This window comes from Mus pahari, chromosome 2 (assembly GCF_900095145.1).
Source record: "Mus pahari chromosome 2, PAHARI_EIJ_v1.1, whole genome shotgun sequence".
Taxonomy (NCBI): Eukaryota; Metazoa; Chordata; class Mammalia; order Rodentia; family Muridae; genus Mus; species Mus pahari.
The window spans coordinates 19856449-19874865 of NC_034591.1; the positions used below are offsets into that span (position 1 = coordinate 19856449).

General features: G+C 42.6%; 1 protein-coding gene across 4 annotated transcripts in view; it reads left to right on the forward strand.

The window, feature by feature from the left end:
* Galnt11 (polypeptide N-acetylgalactosaminyltransferase 11) overlaps window positions 1-18417 on the forward strand; it is a 35651-nt gene that overhangs the window by 9353 nt on the left and 7881 nt on the right. Inside the window, exons 2-10 of one of the 4 annotated variants that reach the window (XM_029534798.1) lie at window positions 1282-1467; window positions 5527-5643; window positions 7093-7197; window positions 8412-8744; window positions 9792-9915; window positions 10949-11115; window positions 12896-13021; window positions 15609-15858; window positions 17970-18087. In XM_029534798.1, coding sequence (XP_029390658.1) covers window positions 8450-8744; window positions 9792-9915; window positions 10949-11115; window positions 12896-13021; window positions 15609-15858; window positions 17970-18087 — 1080 coding nt within the window. In that variant the 5' untranslated portion in view covers window positions 1282-1467; window positions 5527-5643; window positions 7093-7197; window positions 8412-8449. Of the gene's footprint in view, window positions 1-279; window positions 1468-5526; window positions 5644-7092; window positions 7198-7944; window positions 8255-8411; window positions 8745-9791; window positions 9916-10948; window positions 11116-12895; window positions 13022-15608; window positions 15859-17969; window positions 18088-18417 lie in introns of those variants that run through there. The other 3 variants (XM_029534799.1, XM_029534800.1, XM_021190020.2) reach the window with 3 other exon arrangements.

The following is an 18417-nucleotide window of genomic DNA, read 5'->3' on the forward strand; positions in this document are numbered from 1 at the left end:
AGGCCTGGCTGTCCTGGAACTCACTTTGTAGACCAGGCTGGCCTTGAACGCCTGCCTCTGCCTCCCGAGTGCTGGGATTAAAGGTGTGCGCCAGCACCGCCTGACTTTTGCTTCTTTTTTTAAAAAATATTTTTTTATTATTTTTACTTATGTGTATCTCCATGTGAACGTGCGAGTGCAGGTGCCGAGGAGACCAGAGGGAGAGAGATGTTAGATCTGTTAGTGTAAGGCTTTGACAAGACAAAAGAAATCATTAAAACCCTAGACTGATGAAATAGATTCTATTGCTGGTGAAGGGTAAAAGTTTATTACGCCCCAGTAGCTTAGGAACATTTGTATAGTTTGAATACTCTTTGAATTTGTGTTTACGCAGGTCCTGATTGTTGTGTGAACTCATGTGCTTGCCCGATTGTTGTAGCTTTTTGCTAAGAATTTGTGGGCTTTGGTTGCTAGGCTACAGGTGAAAAACTTTCCTGGTAACCTGCTCCTGTACTGGACTCCAACCCCTCACCCCTCCTATACCCATTCTTTGTAAATCATCTCAAATCAGGAAGTTAAAACTTGTCAGATTGATGGCCCAAGGCCATGTGATTTGGAAATCCCCTATTCCCTCCTCCCTTCTTCCCCCTTGAGGGTCCATAAAAAGAAGGGTCCCTCTCCCTTTTGGGGTCGACTCTACCCCCTGTGTAGGATACGAGTTGTCCCCAGAGCTCTGGAATAAAGCCTCGTGTGTGTTTTTCATCAAGAATGGTCTTGTGAGTTCTTGGGGAGTCTGCACCATCCCTGAGTCTAGAGCAAGGATCTCGCCATTTTCGGGGGTCCTACTTTAGAACTGTCTGACATTGGTCCTGGGACTCAAACCTGGGTCCTCTGGAAGAACAGCAAATATTCTTCTTAACTGCTAGCTTCACCCTTAGCCCTTACCATTCTTTTCTTCCTTCTTTCAGATTGATCTTTCTTTTATGTGCAGGAGTATTTTGCCTGCATGTATGTTGGCATACCACATGTGTACACTGCCCATAAAGACTAAAAGGTGTTGAATCCCCTGTAACAGGACTTAGAAATGGTTGTTAGCCACTATATGGATGCTGGGAACTAAACCTAGTTTCTCTGCAAGAGCAGCAAGTTGCTTTTGATGGCTGATTCATTTCTCCAACCCCCTTTTTGACATTCTTGTTTGGAATGTCTCATTAAAAAGGATTATTGTCTCAGTATATGAAGCCTTCACAGCTGTGTCAAAGGTTTTGCCTCTTCATTGTCTCCGTCTTTATCTTGCCTCAGGATCATAATTTGCCATCATTCCCTGCATGTTTTCTGCTGAGAAGAGATTCATGAATACTAGAGGGGTGTCGGGCTCTTCCTCGGGAACATTGGATGTCTGGAGTTGAATTTGCTTGGAACCTTTCCTACTCGGGTACTCTTCTTACTGTAGCTCCATGCGTTCGTTCTTTTAGTTTTCCAGCACAGGTAAGGGCGAAGGGAATACTGTGTCAGCATACTGTCATCACATGGCAATTTCACAGGCTGTGAGCACTGCACAGCTGTAAACTGTAATTGTATTTACATGAATAGCTGAGTTCAGATGGAGCATGTCTCTTTTATGGAAACGACTGACAAATGCATGCTCTTTGACAGTTTGTATAACACGTATACTGATACAGAAAACAGCAGGAACTACTGAAAGGTAAGTTCTTAACATTTAAAGAGACATTTTAAACTTCATTAAGCATTATGGGAATTTTTGTACTGAGAAAACAGAAGGCTTCTCTCATTAGACAGGTTTATCTCATTTGCCATGTGCTGTAGGGTGTAGATTGTCCAGCCATGGATTCAGCCAGACACTCAGAGGAGACACACTCTCTGACCCTCCACTTAGAGAGTGTGTGCTCAGGGTTTGAATTTTCTCAAACCTTACAAATTAATGAGAATAAAATCTCCGTCTTTCCCTTCAGGGTGGCTGTAACACATTGTTTTCTTTGCACGTTTTGGGCTAGGAATCCCCTTTGTACCTTCGAGTAGGGAACGACTGTTGTATTCCATTGAAGCCTTCAAATTCAATAGACTGTTGATTCTTCTTCCAGCGTTTTCTTACACTATGGAAAGTTATTTTCTGGCCTCACTTGTTAAATGATTGCATATACTTTATAGAAAGGGTTTGAAATGAAGACAAGTACAGATAGAGTTAGCAAAAATGCCACTAACCAGAGCCTGTTAGTGTGATTTCCTGGTAACTGCCAGCAGCAGTTGGTAACAGCAGTATGGAGATTAAAAATAGGCATCAGGATGTATATCATAAAGTAATACTGGCCAAGTTCCAAAGTTATTTTAAATATTTTCTTGTTTATCTATTTTTTAGGTTCTTAAGGACAGTAGTGAGATGGTCAAGCATGCAGCACCCTCCTGGTAGCTTGTCCTTTGGAGTTATGTAGGGATTCTTTTTAGAAGAAGATGTTAGGTTATTTGATATGTTATTATGCTGTGAACTCACGTAGGTGAGAGTTTAACAGGCAGATTCGGTTATAGAGACTTAAATTGTTGCTTAATAAAATTGTCATTTTATTAAGATAAACTTTTCTCCCTTCTGGACTCTACAGGAGTTGCAGGCCAGGGAAGATGGTGTGTAGCGTCTTGGCCTGCCGCTGGCCTAAGTCTGCTTTCCTTTCTTCCTTTCATTGTGGGCAGTGAGGCTAGAAACAACTCAGTTACTCTGCTTGTGGCTTGCTGTGCCCTGGGTTTTCACCGTTTCTTTAATCTTCCCGTTTTGCTCTTGCTTTTTTTGATTACAGCTTCATTTTTTTTCCTACAATGATTTGTGTATTTGAATATTTTTGTTTTGTTTATTGAGACAGGGTTTCTCTCTGTAGCTTTGCTGTCCTGGAACTCAGAGATCTGCCTGCCTCTGCTTCCTGAGTCCTGGACATACACTGTCACACCCAGCTTCGAGTTTGAATTTATTTAGAATTTGGGTCAGTTAGACTACATTCTGGTAGAAGGAGAGAACAGATTCCTCCAAGTTGTCCTCTGATCTCCATATGTATGCCATGTCATGTCATGTGAGAGTACATATGCCATATATATTAACATTGTAGGATTAACTTACTTTTGCTAAAAAGAAAGAACAAAAGAAAACAGAGTTACTGATCTCTAAATAAATTTTCAACCTGAAAAATTATGGAGAAAAACTGCCCTTTAAAGTAATGCGGTGGTATGTTTTAAAAATTATAAACAGATGTGTATAAGTACTGTACTATAGCTGACACGTGTGTCCTATGCACAGGGGCCATTTGGTGTTATTTTTAATTGCTCCCCACCTTAATTTTGGAGACATAGTCCTCCCTGAACCTGGAGCTCTCTGATTGATTGGGCTAGGCACCAGCGGGTTCCAAGGATCTATCTGCCTTTCTCTGCTTTACCTAGCTGCAGTTGTGTAGGGCCACACCCTGCACAATGACCAGGATCCTGTGTCTGCCTGCCTTCTCAGTGAACACTGATTTTCATCACTCTACTTGCTCTCTGCTCACCCTCTGCTGGTGTCTAAGATTTCACATTGAACAGGATCTAAATGTCCCTTAACTTTTTGAGCAGAAATATGCTTTTAAAAACTATCCAAGCAAGTAGTTATTGTTAACACAAGGCACTGATCAACATTTGGGTTTGAGAAGATGGAAGGGCCCCTCTGTTCTAGGGTCTTACTTACGCTTCTGTGGGTGAAGGTCTCTGGGTGAGGTCTTTGTAACAACCTTGCTTATAATGTGGATATTCTGTTTATTGAGATGCTGTCAGCTCACAGATCTGGAATTACCATTCTGTTTACAGATGTTCAGCTTCTCATTTCCCAACCACTTTCCTTAGTACTCGCTCAGCCACTCAGGCCCCCTGAATCACCAGTCTGGCCACGTGTTTATCCTAGTTTCTCCTCACTTCACACCTTTCTACCTGGCTTTCCTTTGTGATCTTTCCACCATGATCATGCTTTGTGTACGTTGCGCACTTCCTCCTCTTCTGTCTGAAAGCAGCCACCAAACCAGTGAAAGAAAAATGCAGAATCCAACTGACTTCTTCATGGCTGAGCCTGTCAGCCCTTCAACACTGACATCCAGTTGTGACTGTTGCAGCTTTATTAACCATTTACATTTTTACTGTAAAGTTTTTCACTGGTTGGTTGGCTTGGCATTCATTAATTGACCTTACATATCTGCTTTGACCAAACTTCCCTTTAAATATGTTCAGCCTTGGACATTGAAGCCAGTAGAAGAAATAACAGATACAAAGCAAAGACTGTTACGTGTAGGCTGGATTTGTCATTTGTCAGAATAAATTAGGTTAGAATTTCAGGTTTTCTGTTTGGTTGCTTTAAAGTCTAATAGCAGGCATGTGTTTGCTATGTACCGTTTCACATTTGATTGTTGATCTGTCTAAAACTGGTGTCTCTGTTGCTTCTAAGCACTGTTATGGCTAATTATAGAAATGGTTAATTTTATAAATGTCTCTCATGTACAGTGATTTGCCACCTACAATAGGTTCTCAGTAACACTGTGGCTAAGGGAAATAGCAGCTACTTCCCAGAGTAGAGCTGCTGTAGAGGCATTGTAGTGTTGTGGAGGCATTGTAGTGCTTGTAGAGGCATTATAGTGGTTGTGGAGGCGTTGTAGTGGTTGTGGAGGCGTTGTAGTGTTGTGGAGGCGTTGTAGTGCTTGTAGAGGTGTTGTAGTGCTTTTGGAGGCGTTGTAGTGTTGTGATTGGGCTAATGGCTGTGAGGAGGGAGCTTGGGAAGATTCTAGACAGTGTTCAACAAGTCCTACAGGTGGGCTCTTTGGATGGAAAACCTTTTCATTCTTCAGGCAACCAAGAGGGGGGGAAAAGGAATCAAAAATAAAATTGTGAATGAAATGGAAAGAACTTACCTGTTTTCACCACAGAGTCTGTTACTTAATATTAAGAATTTGACAGGCTCCTTGAGTTGTCTCTTGGCCTTTGCCAGTAATAAATATGGCTATTGATCAGTTTCATTTTTTTTTTACTGTTGCTGAATAAGGTGGTCATGATTTCATGCAGGTATTGTTTAACTCAAATTAGTTAGTAGTGATATGTTTAGAAATTCCTAGAATTTTGGCAAGCATACTGACAGTTGTCCTATACAGTCTTTCATTCATTTCAACAAATACTTATTAAATATTTTCTGTATGCCAGATGCTGCTCAGGGGACACTGCCAGGAATCAACATATCAAAGGCTCTTGCTCTAATCTTTCTTGTTTTTCAATATAGAATTGCTAAAGGTAATAAGCTAGATGAAGAATTAGCTGTATGTATGTATACAGGAAGACCAGGTGTGCTATTCAGTGTCTGAGTTGTGCTTTAAGGTAAGTGCCCTAGAGATGGAGCCTTACTGAGAAGCCATACCAAATGGGGAATAAACAGGTAAAGGAGGCAGCTATGAAATCACCCAAGGAAAAAATTCCAAACAGTACACAGTCCTTAAGAGTATGATTGATGTACCTACTGACACATAGGAAATTTATATCTAGGCCAAAACAAATGTCACCTGCCCTGGTTTTGATATCAAGGTGTTAAAAGCCTCTGAAAGTGAGTGGAGAATTTCTCTGAAGACAGCCACGTCATACTAAGGTCATCTTCATCAACAGGTAGGTGCAATGGCTATTCCTGGTTGTCAACTTGACTATATTTGAAATGAACTACAATCCAGAATTGGAAGGCTCACCAGTGAACCTAATCTGGAGGCCGGGAGATAGAAGTTTCTGATCTGGATCTTGGTATGGAGATCTTGAGGCATAGNGGCTATGAATTCCAGAAGATTAAGACAGGGAGATCTCTTAGTTCAGGGTCATCTGGGATTAAAGGTGTGGTGGTACACACCTTTAATCTGGGCTACACCTTCTGCTGGACACCTACATAAGGACATTAGAAGAAAGAAGTCAGTCTCTCTCTCTCTCTCTCTCTCTCTCCCCCTCCCTCCCTCCCTCCCTCCCTCCCTCCCTCTCCTTCGCCTGCTTGCCATGTGGGACTGAGTGACTGCTAGATCCTTGGACTTCTATTCACAGCTGCTACTGATAAGTCATCAATAAATTCCTTTACTACCCATAAGTTCTGTGACTCTAGAGAACCCTGACTAATATAGTAGGTTTTTGAAAATGCAAAACTATCTACAATTTTTTTGTTTTGTTTATTTGTTTTTATGAAGGCTTAACATTTTAAAGGACTATAAGCCATCTAGGCTGCCTGATTTTCCAGAGCCAGTGTTCGTCTAAGAACTGACTTATTGCATCTGAATTCTCACAGACAATTCATTCTCTCTCTCCCCTTTCTACCTCTCTCCATCCTTCCGTTCCCCAAAAAGCCATATGGAAACCTACAACTGTAGAAGTTTTAAAAAATACATGTATACCCAGGGGTAGTGGCACAAGTCTTTAATCAGCACTCCAGATGTAGCAGCATGTAGTGGATCTCTGAGTTCAAGGTCAACCTGGTTTATATAGTGAGTTTCAGGACAGTCAGGGATATGTAGAGAGAGACCCTGTCTTATACAAACAAAAGTGTATCTATATAGATACATAAAAAGAGTTGTCCTTTATTGGCAACAATACACGTACTAGAGGCTAACATAAGAACTCTAGTTCCAGGAATACTTTTCTTTTGAAGTTGGAGGTTCCCCAAACATTACAAGTTCTTGTCATTGCTCCTGGTTATCTTTTAGAACTTGAGTGATACCCTATTGCTCAAGACTACATTTCCGAGTCATAGAACATGGAGGAATCAGCTGGTACTGCCCCGGAAACTTTATCCCAGCTGGCTAGTGTCCATAAAGTGTTGAATCTGCTTTATGTGCTAGTGAAAAATAAAAGGAAGGCCTGGGTGGCTCGGGGAGAACCATCTTTAAATGTCAGTTTTGCTACGTAGCTGGTGTGGGTCAAAGCAACAACATGCCTATGGCCTGAGTTCAGGATCCCATGGCCTTCTGAACACATTGTACTTTTGTTTTTATTGCTGTTTGCTTGTTAGTTGCCTGCCCCTGAGCCAAGATATTAGGCAGTTAAAATATCTTTCTTAGTTGAAACTTAATGTTTGTCTTAAAGGTCACTACTCTGCTTTCCCATGATGCAAATCTGCAACTTGTTTTTCCTGGTAAAGCCATCTTGAACCTTTCTTCCAGAATGTTTTCTTGCACCTGCATTTTTCATGTACGTATTTAGTTTAAAAGGTACTCCTGCTGACAGTGGCTCATCAGTCCTGAGCCCTTCACAGCCATTCATTTTCAGCATCCTCTTCTTAGTATTGCCATTTTACTTTAGCTTTGAATTACTATTGTATTTAACTTGATTTGTGAGCTTTGGCAAATAATTTATAAACAGAGCTGTTTACCATCTAGGTTGAGGGCATAATCTTGTGCAAGCAATTCATGGCTTACTCATTAATTTGCTTTGTCTGTTTTTTTAGGGGGTGATTTTAATTAACTATAGAAATAAGTAATTTATAAGTTGTATCTCATGCAGACTCCATAAATTCATGGCCTTTTAAAGGTATCATTTCCTTGTCCTTAGCTCACATGGACTGTTTTCTGTGTGCTGCTGTTTGATATGATATTTGGTTCTGGCTTCGTTTTACATGACATCCTAAGGAGAGAGAAAAATAGAATTACAAAAACTCTATTTGACAATAACTGTTAGAACTATAATAGGCTCTGGGATAGGTGAAACCTTTGACTACAAAGTAGGCCTATCCTTTTCAAGTTGTTTATGGGGGTTTTGTTGGCTTGTGTTTGAGGGTTTTTTGTTTTGTTTTGTTTGTTTGTTTGTTTTCGAGACAGGGTTTCTCTGTGCAGCCCTGGCTGTCCTGGAACTCACTCTGTAGACCAGGCTGGCCGACAACTCAGAAATCCACCTGCCTCTGCCTCCCGAGTGCTGGTATTAAAGGCGTGCGCCACCACGCCCAGCGTGTTTGAGGTTTTTGAGGGAAGTGCATTTGCTTTTAGTTTTGAACTAAGGTCTGAGTTTATAGGCCAGTCTTGGAATTCACTGGTTGTAGTACAGGTTTACCAGGAACTCATAGTGTCATCTTGCCTTAGCCTCTCAAGTGCTGGGATTATAGACATGAGACAACATTCCTGCTGTCTTGAATACATGGCAGTATGGCAGTACTTGTACTCTATTCATGAAAGTTAGAGCTCAAAACAGTGACCAGACTTGAAAGCAGTGCAGAGCAAAGGGGAAGGGTGTTCATTAACCAGCAGGCAAACAGGTCAGCTATTTTGTTGCTTTGTTCTTCTAAAAGTTAACATATTGTGTGTGTTTTTAATCTCTGTTAACAATGGGTAGGGTGGTTTGGGAGTGGTGAGTGCATTCAGTAGCTGATTGAGGAATGTTCTAGGTCTAACATGGGAATCTTTCTTTTTTAGGAAACTGAAAATGGCCTTTGAGCTATGCTAGGTCTATAATGGGAAGCGTTACAGTTCGATATTTCTGTTATGGGTGCCTTTTTACATCTGCTACCTGGACAGTTCTGCTCTTCATTTATTTTAACTTTAGTGAAGTGACTCAGCCCCTTAGGAATGTGCCCATCAAGGGGTCTGGGCCCCATGGGCCATTTCCCAAAAAATTCTACCCACGTTTCACTCGAGGTCCAGGTCGAGTGTTAGATCCACAATTCAAAGCAAACAGAATCGACCATTTGATGAATAATCACATTGAAGATCCAGATAAAGGCCTCTCCAAATCATCCTCTGAACTAGGTAAGTAGTGAGGTCTGTACTCTGTAAACTGTGTGTCTCAAGACTGGAAGTGTCCCATTGTTCCTGTAACAGAGTTGTAGTTAAATGTGTACTGGAGCTGCTGACGGGGAAGATGATTGAACTCTGAACAGAGATCATAGGCGAGCCCCCAACCTCACACCCCAGTTTTTCGAGATGGGGTTTCCCTGTGTGTAGCCCTGGCGGTCCTGGAACTTATTCTGTAGACCAGATTGGTCTCAAACTCAGAAATCCACCTGCTTCTGCCTCCCCCATGCTGGGATTAAAGGCGTGCGCCACCACTGCCTGGCATAGGAACCCTTTTTATATAAAAGCTTATGTGTAAATTTTTGTGGGGCATGGGTATAAAAGCTTGATAAGACTGGGCCTACTGTGGTCAATTGGGATGTAATAATCTATTGCTTTTATGGAACATTTTCAATATTTTTCCTCTGGTCACAGATAAATTTATCTTGTGATTTTAATAAGATGTTAATTCATTTACTTGGATTTTTTTTTTTTTTTTTTTGAGACAGGGTTTCTCTGTGCAGCCCTGGCTGTCCTGGAACTCACTCTGTAGACTAGGCTGGCCTCGAACTCAGAAATTCGCCTGCCTCTGCCTCCCAAGTGCTGGGATTAAAGGCATGTGCCACCACGCCCCCCCCCTTTTTTTTTTGAGATAGGGTCTATGTATATACTTAGCTGGCCTGGAACTCACTATGTGGTCCAGGACAGTAATCTGCCTGCCTCTGTCTCTTGAGTGTTGGGGTTAAAGGTATGTGTGTCAACCCATAAAATGTTCTTTTTTTTTTTTTTTTTATAATGGTTTTGGGCAGGTATTCATGGTTCAGACACACTTGGTTTGCATTAAATTGATAGAATTTGATGTTGGCCTCAGCTTACTCATTTAAATCCTGAACCTACAGTCAAGTCAAAACTGTGGTAGTGCAACGTGATTAATGGTGAAGCCACGGCTCTGGGGAGACCCTCCCATCGCAGTGGGTGATGTGATCATCTTTTTTCAGAGTATGTAACTTCTCTCTCTTTCAGGTATGATTTTCAATGAACGTGATCAGGAATTGAGAGACCTGGGCTACCAGAAGCACGCTTTTAATATGCTTATTAGTAACCGATTGGGGTACCACAGAGATGTGCCAGACACCAGGGATGCAGGGTATGCTCTTTATTTCTTCCCTTTTACACTTTTTTCTTCTTCATTTTTGGAGACAGGGTTTATCTGTGTAGCCTTGGTTTTCCTAGTAGATTAAGATTATTATTTTTCTGTATATATTAATACTGGAAATTAATATGATAGCAATTAGTTCTTGACCAGCTTTCCCCCCCAAGTAACCACAGAGACCTTTTAATATTTCAAAGTATTGGGCCTTAGCTGGACAGACACTCAGCTAGCTCAACCTCAGCTAAGTTGACCGCCTAGCTCTGTCCAACCATGTGGCTATACCTTCCAGGCTGTGGTTATGCCTATCTTCTCCTGTGTGTCTCTTGGCAAAGGCCTTCCTTCTTATTCTCAGAGTTCCTGCTTCTCTCTTAGGAAGTTCTACTTTCTACTTCCTGCCCAGCTAATTGGCCATTATTATTGGCATTTTATTAAAGTCAATCAGAAAATGATTTGGGTAGGTTAGGAAGGACAGAGACAATTTCACACAGTATACCCCAACACTTGCTCTGTAGACCAGACTGGCCTGGAACTCAGATCTACCTGCCTCTGTCTCCTGAGTGCTGGGATTAAAGGTGTGTACCACCATTGCTAGACTGGAGTTTATTCTTTAAGTTGATAACTGTTGTTGGTCAAAGCCACTTATCAAGTAGTTACTATGTCCATGAAAGCTCTTATATCACCTAATATTTCAGTTTTCTTAAATCTTTTTTACATTATTGGGTTAAAAACTAAAAATTTTGTTGAAGACAAAGTTTTCTTATTGTGCTTCCATTTTAAACCTCATCGAGAGGCTGAACTAACCTAGCACTCCACAGGCAGTCACTTCATTAACTTCTCTACCCAAAGGGAGAAACCACGCCTAAAGGTAAAATTATTAATATAGTGTAAAGCAAAGAATAAACCAGTGTTTTCATAAGTGCTTAAGCATCACTATAATGTAAGAAAGAAGCTGAACAAGGTAGCAAGAAATAACCCAAGACATTTGTGCTTCTTAAAATACCAGATTTTCTTGTTTTGATTGTTAAAGGTGTAGGAGGAAGTCCTACCCGACTGACCTGCCAACTGCTAGCGTTGTTATCTGTTTCTACAATGAAGCCTTTTCTGCCTTATTGCGGACTGTGCACAGTGTTGTGGACCGCACACCGGCCCACCTTCTTCATGAGATCATCCTTGTGGATGACAGCAGTGACTTTGGTAAGCGATACTATGAATGGTCACAGTTCATGGGCTCTTACTCACTGCAATGAAGCGACAGCTGGTCTCACAGTCTATCCATTGCTATAGGATGATTTTGTAATCTGTCTATAGTGTTATCCAAATGTGCCCTGGGGGAATTTCCCTTTGGTTTGCTTTAAAAAATGTCCATTATGAATGAAGCTCCAATTTATAGAGCTTAAGAAGACCTCCACTTGCTCTTCACCCAGTTTCCTATGTTGGTTGTCTTTCCTATGTACAGTTCAGTGTAGAAAGCAGAGTTCCATGTGGAGAAGTGTCCGTTTATCTTTCATGAGGAGTGCTGTTAGCACCAGCACAGCCCTGAGAAGCGCACTGTACCATCCAGCAGCCCTTGGTACTCCCCTTAGAGCTGCACTCTGCCTTTGTGTCCCTGAAATCCTTCCCTGGCATCTGGTAACCTCTGATTTTTGTCATTTCGAAAGTGTGATGCAAATGGATGGATATGCAGGTTGTCCCCTTTTGAGATTGGCACTTTTAACATGGTACAGTGTGGTAAACCATACTTTTAGGGTAAGTCTGCTCCACCAGTTATTTCCAGAATAGAGTGAATTGCATTCAGGAAGCTATTAGATGTTATCTGAATGCCAATTTTCTGAGAATCACTATGTATTTTAGGCACCTTTTTTTAACTGTAGATTTTTACAAAGAAAGTTTTATACTGTTTTACTCCTGTTTAACTCTCAGCTTCCTTCAAGGTGGGTGGGATCCATTTTTACAGAGATGGAGATACAAAAATAAGTGACCTAGCTGGGTGTAGTGGCATATACCTTTAATCCCAGCACTCTGGAGGCAGAGGCAGGCAGATCTCTCCGTTCAGGGCCAGCCTGGTCTACTGAGTAAGTTCCAGGACAGCCAGGGCTACACAGAGAAACCCTGTCTCAAAAACAAATAAAAGAAACAAACAAAAGAAAAGAAAAGAAAGAACGAGTGAAAGAAATTGACTTCCCAGAGCCTAATTTGAGTAGTAGCGTTGAGATTATGCCTAGTCTTCCTGGCTTCCAGCCGTTTCCCTTTAGCACAGCACTGCAGACACAGTGATGGTAGCCCAGAGGCATTTTCCATGCACTCAGCGTCACTGGACCATCTACAGCACCAGCAGAGCTGCACACGTAGGGACTGATGAGTGGACACAGCACCCACGAGACCTGGGTAAATAGAGAAACTTTATGGGCAAAATTTTAGAAAACTTCATAGACACCAACACTTAACCGTTTTTGTTTGTTTTGGGTTTTGAGGCAGGGCCTCTTTCTATAGTCCTGGCTGTCCTAGAATTTGCCACACAGACCAGGCTGGTCTTGAACTTACAGAGATCTGCCTGCCTCTGTAACCCTAGTACAAGGGTTAAAGGTGTGTACCAGCGTCCTCAGCTTGGACTTGTTGTAACCACAAGAATATCTCTTTTGTAGTCTAGGTTGGCCTCAAGAGCCTTTCAGGGCACTTGAACTTATTGTAGTCCTCCTGTCTCAGCAGGATTGCAGCAAGACCCTTTACATTTGACTTCATTTCAGACATTGTCTATGGAAATATCTATCTAAGGCTGCAGTTCCTCATGGCTGGGCTCCAGCTTTGCTCTGGGGTTTTCTTCTATAGAGGGTAATAGAATGCTTTATAGTGAGGCCATCTAACACATTTCTTTGATCACTTGTAGATTTTGGCACACATGGCAGATCCATTAGAAATAATTTTAAGATGCTTGCTATATGTCTTGTTGGTATAATAATGGAACTGTCCTTTTTAGATGATTTAAAAGGAGAACTAGATGAGTATATCCAGAGATACCTGCCTGCAAAAGTCAAGGTCATAAGAAATATGAAGCGCGAGGGATTGATCCGAGGACGAATGATTGGAGCATCCCATGCTACAGGTATATGCACGCTGTGGCTCTGTGGTGCTGGACACCTACAGAGGTCCACAAAAAGCCATACGTCTTAGTTACTGTTCTGTTGCTTTGAAGAGACGCCATGTTCAAGGCAACTTATAGAAGAAAGCATTTAATTTAGGCTTATGACTTTAGAGGGTTAGTCCATGCATGACAGCAAGCAGGCAGACATGGCACTGTAGCCGTAGCTGAGAACTTAATCTGATCCTCAAGAAAGAGGCAAAAACCCAGTTAATGAGGCCTGCCAGGGGCCTTTGAAACCTCAGAGCCCACCTCCAATAACACACCTCCTCTGACAAGGCTGTACCCCCAATCCTTCTTAAATAACTGCACCCACTGGGGACCCAACATTCAAACATGAGCCAGTGGGAACCACTCTCATTCACACTCCCACACCACATTTTCATTGGCTGTTGCCCAAAGGAATGAAGAAGAGTTCTGTCTGAAAAGATTTTTATAACAGTCTTGCTGCCCCAAAGCACAGAGTACAGAGATCTCTGCTTGAACCCTTGCTGGCCTTTTTCTGTAGTAGCCTCTTAGTTAATTATTGGCCTCTCAAACAGGTTTCTTATCTTGCTTGCTTACATAAGTAGAAAAGTCCAAGCCAACATGTAACTGAACTTTTAAAATTTTAATATAGAAGCATTTAATATCTAAACTACTTGACTTGAATTATGCTAATAATTGTTAGTGTGGAGTGCACATCTCTGGAGTCAGTATCAGGAGTCCACTTGGTAAATAAGATTGATTTCTATACTGTTACTGGGAGGTTGTTAAGCCTCCATCATCCACCATACGCTAACCTCTTCCTGAAAAGTGAAGAGCGGGTGCCAGGTGCAGCCTTCTGCAGAAGTCACGCTGGAGTGACTGCCTTTCGTTCCTTTTTTGTTTCTATGATTTGGTTCCAGGCTGGCTTCGTTCTTGCTCTGTAGCTGAGCTGTGGGCCTGCTTCTGCAAGTGCTGGGGTTACAGACGTGCACCACCACGCTTGGCTGCATTCATTTCCTTCTGTGCTTACCTAGAAAGACAGAGGTGGAAGATTGGCATTTCTGATTTTCTCTTACTGATCATGGACATGCCAGAAATCATGAGGGCAGTTTGACAAGTCCTTACTGGAGTGGGTCCCTCATAGTGGTGTCACCTACTTCCTGCTGTAAGCATCTCTGTTTCAGAGCCCCCCGCCCCCCTCCACAGCCCACTTGAGTACTGGGCACTGCCAGTCCACTGTAGCATGGCCTGTTGTACTTGCTGGGCTTAGCTGGGACTTCACTTTTGGAATTTTGTCTTTTTCTCTAAAAACCAACCAAGACCTGGAGCAGTAGACATTAAGGAGAACAGCCCTTCTGCATCCAGTCAGTGCCAGTGCCTTGGTCTGCATCTCCAGGGCTTTAGCCAAATACTAAGGAAGTTGGCCTTGCTGGGTCATTGGAAATGGTGAGCTAAAGACAGCCGAGGAGCCTTGGGGGGCCGTGCTGTTGAAGCTATTGTACTGTCGTAGTGCATGCATACTGGATGGCTCCATTCAGCTATGGCATAGGATTTGTCAGGGTCAAGCTGGTGTGACGTCACTACTGCCTCTTTGGTGTGGCCAGATGGAATCTTACTACCTTCAGTTAATTAACTTGTCCTCATGGACAAAGCAGTCCTCCCAGGGTTAGGGAAGCTCTGACCTCATTTTCCATTGAGCGCGGCTGGTGCTGAGGAGGACGTCTTCTCCTGCATTAGGTAGCAGCTGGATGTTATGTGTCCTTATTTAACTGGACAAGCAGGTAACTGTGTGACTGATTTTCTGTTATCACTGAAAACTTTGGATATTTTTGTCAGTAATCAATGTTTTGAGAAGTCCTGTCAAATCCCCTTTGATGCTGCTCTCTGGTAACATTTCAAGTTTCTCAAGGAAATTTGGAGTTATCAAAACTGACAGTTTTTAACCTTGTTCACATTTATCAAAACTCAAAGACAACAAGATGAAGTTTTTATCATTTATATCTTGCTAATGGACTCCTTAGAGCCCTGTGGGAAGTGTTGAGAAGGGAGCTGGAGGTAGCACATGGAGAAATCCAGGAGAAAAGGTGATGTGTATGAACAGTATCCCACTGTGATTTGCACAGCAGTTGGAATTCCACCCTGTGGGCCTCACTCCTCTTTCCAGAAACCATAGTGTAGTCGTCACCAGTTCTCAGTGACACTGAGCCATTGGTGACAATAATGGTCTGTAAGGCGAGAGTGAACTAAATAGATACGTTGAGTAAAGTCACTAATAAAAGTGGACTCTGCACAGCTGGCCCTGCACAGAACACTTTGGGTCTGCCTGTCAGGAGGAGTCTCCTGAGCTTGTTGGGGCCATGCATATAGTTTGTGCCTTCTCTGAGGAAAGTGTACATTTCAGAAAAAACTCTTGGCCGTAGCACTTCCCCTGAACCCTGTTGGCAGTGCAGAGGGTGGTTTTTTGGTGGGGGTGGTCATGGTGGCCATCCATAGCTTGTATATAGCATCTCCACCCACGCTGGTCAGCTGTACTTTGGTCAAGTGTGAAGCGCCACTCTTCCATCTTCTCCCTTCACCTCTGCAGGAGAAGTCCTGGTGTTCCTGGACAGCCACTGTGAAGTGAATGTGATGTGGTTACAGCCCCTGCTGGCCATTATCCTTGAGGACCCACACACAGTGGTGTGCCCTGTGATTGACATCATCAGTGCAGACACACTTGCTTACAGCTCATCCCCAGTGGTTCGGGGAGGTTTCAACTGGGGGCTGCACTTCAAGTGGGATCTAGTTCCCGTATCTGAGCTGGGAGGCCCTGATGGCGCCACGGCCCCAATAAGGTAAGAGCAGTTGAAAGAATCCCGCTAGCCTTTCTTTAGAAAAGAGCAGTATATTAAAGAAAATTGATTCTTTGTAAGGGGCAAAGGAATGACTAAATTTACCCAGCAAAAACAATTTTAAGCCTGGCAGTAGTGATACACGCCTTTAATCCCAGCACTTGGGAGGCAGAGGCAGTCAAATCTATGAGTTTGAGGCCAGCCTGGTATATACAGCATTACAAAAGAGACTCTGTCACAAAACCACAACAACAAATTTTGGTTTTGGTTTTTTGTTTGTTTGATACAGGGTTTCTCTGAGTAACAGCTCTGACTGACCTAGAGCTCACTCTGTAGACCAGTCTGGCCTCAAACTCAGGTCATCTGCCTCTGCCTCCTGAGTGCTGGGATTAAAGGCGTGCACCACCACACCTGGCCCGATTCCTTCTTACCTGGTGTAGGCTTGTATGAACCCAGGCAACAGTTAAGAGTAAGACACTGTCAGTTGCCCGTAAGCGCTGTTGACTGGTGTGTTGTGGGCTGTGTGCTGTGTGCTGTGGTCTGTCTCACTCATCTCCAGGCTATCACCACAAGCTGCAGAGACCTGCGTCTGAGACCCAAGTGTGTTAGATTCCAAATGTGCTTTGTTTTTGTTTTGTTTTGTTTTTTTGCATTTTAGGATATTTGCATGCCTGTGATTCAGGATGAGACCCAAGGCCAACTCCTCCCAGATAGCTCCTCCTTACCCACCCACCATCATATAAATAAACACAAACAAAACAAAGCACACATGAAAATACACACACATACCCAAAGAGTCTGTTTTGTGTTGGCCAACTATTCCAGTGCATGGGGCCTGCTTTGGGTGTGGTTGATATACCAAGTGTCACTCCATTAATGAAAACTTTCCCTTCCCTGACATCTGTCAATTACAAATACTGTCTTGACTGTCTTATTTTCGATTCCTTTGAAAGTCCTTTTAAAAAAGCATTTTCCAGACATTTATAAGTAGGTTTTGTTGCTTTAAAGACAGATGAGGCTCATGTTATGTAACTGCCATACCTGGTTTATGCAGTACTGGGGATTGAAACTAGAGATTTCTGCCTGCTGTAAATCCCCTTACAAACTGAGCCCCATCCCAAGCCCATGTGTAAATGTTTTTAAGAGTATCTACTTTTCTCCCAAGCTTTCAATCTTGCCTTTTGTCTTGAGTGTATTGAATAGTTATTTTGAAGTCTGTTTGATACCTTCATAATTAAAACTTCTTTACATCTCCATATTATGTGGGCTGTTTCTCTCCTCTGTGATTTAGCTCCCTAGTTGCTTGATTATTTGCTCTGTCTGTCCTTCTGCTGGACATTCTGGAGTTCTTGTTGAGTCCTCTGCCTCTCTTCTGTAGGCAGCTTGGCCAGTAGCGCTCACCTCGATTCCTTAACTCTACATCGAGGGGTCAGAAGCCTGGAAGTTGGGCTTAAGCCTTTAGGTATTGTCTGCTGCAGCTTTTCTTATTGCACCGACAGCTGTAATCTAAGCTTTAATGGCATTGTCCTTTGTTGGCAAGCTGCTGTGGGGAATGGAGGGACCCTCATGTATTTTAGCAGTTACCAGCATCCCTGGCCTAGAGCAGATGTTAGCAGTGGCCTCCACCCCACCCACATGCCAGGCCCAGTGACTAAATATGTAGAGTTCTGAAAATGCTCTAACATTACAGATGTCTCTGCTGGCACAGACATCCACTTTGAGAGCCACACCTGATGTCTGTCTTACTCAAAAGTTTGAGACTTTCTGTGGTAGGTCCTGGAGTCAGTTTTTGTTCCCCTCTACCAGGCCCTCAAAAGGAATTATAGTTATTGCCTTTGGTTCCTATCAAAGTCAATTACAGTAAGAAAAGTACCTTGATACTTAGAACATAACCGTATGCCAGATACCTCATATAGCCTCAGCAATCCAGAAAATTCCAGTGTGTGAGCCAGCTTCTTTCCTATTAGACGACCATGTTTCTTTCTCATCTGTTATCCTCTGTTGTTACCTCTTCTGTAATGACAGCTAATCTTCTGTGCTTCAGAGTCTCTGGGACTTGTAAATAGTCAGTAACTGGTTCTGTTGAATGAGCACAGGCTGTGGTCCTTTTCTAGGTCACCTACAATGGCTGGAGGCTTGTTTGCCATGAACAGGCAGTATTTCAGTGATCTTGGACAGTATGACAGTGGCATGGACATCTGGGGAGGAGAAAATCTGGAAATCTCATTTCGGGTAATCTTGATTTTGTGTGTGATCTGTTCATAAATTGTTTGTAGTAGAATATGATTGCAGTTTAAGGGCAGGGAGAGTCTCCTAAGCATGGGGCCCCACACACCACTCTGAATCTGTCTGCAGCGCTCCTGTCAGTCTAGCACAGAACTTAAGCCTGGCTATTTGTAATTTAGAAATATACCACCGCATTGCTTTAAAGGGCAGTTTTTCTCTATAACTTTTCAGGTTGAAAGTTTATATAGAAATCAGTAGTTCAGTTTTCTTTCCTTCTCTTTTTAGCAAAAATAAGTGAATCCCACAAAGGTTAAGTATGTATGCACATGACATGAC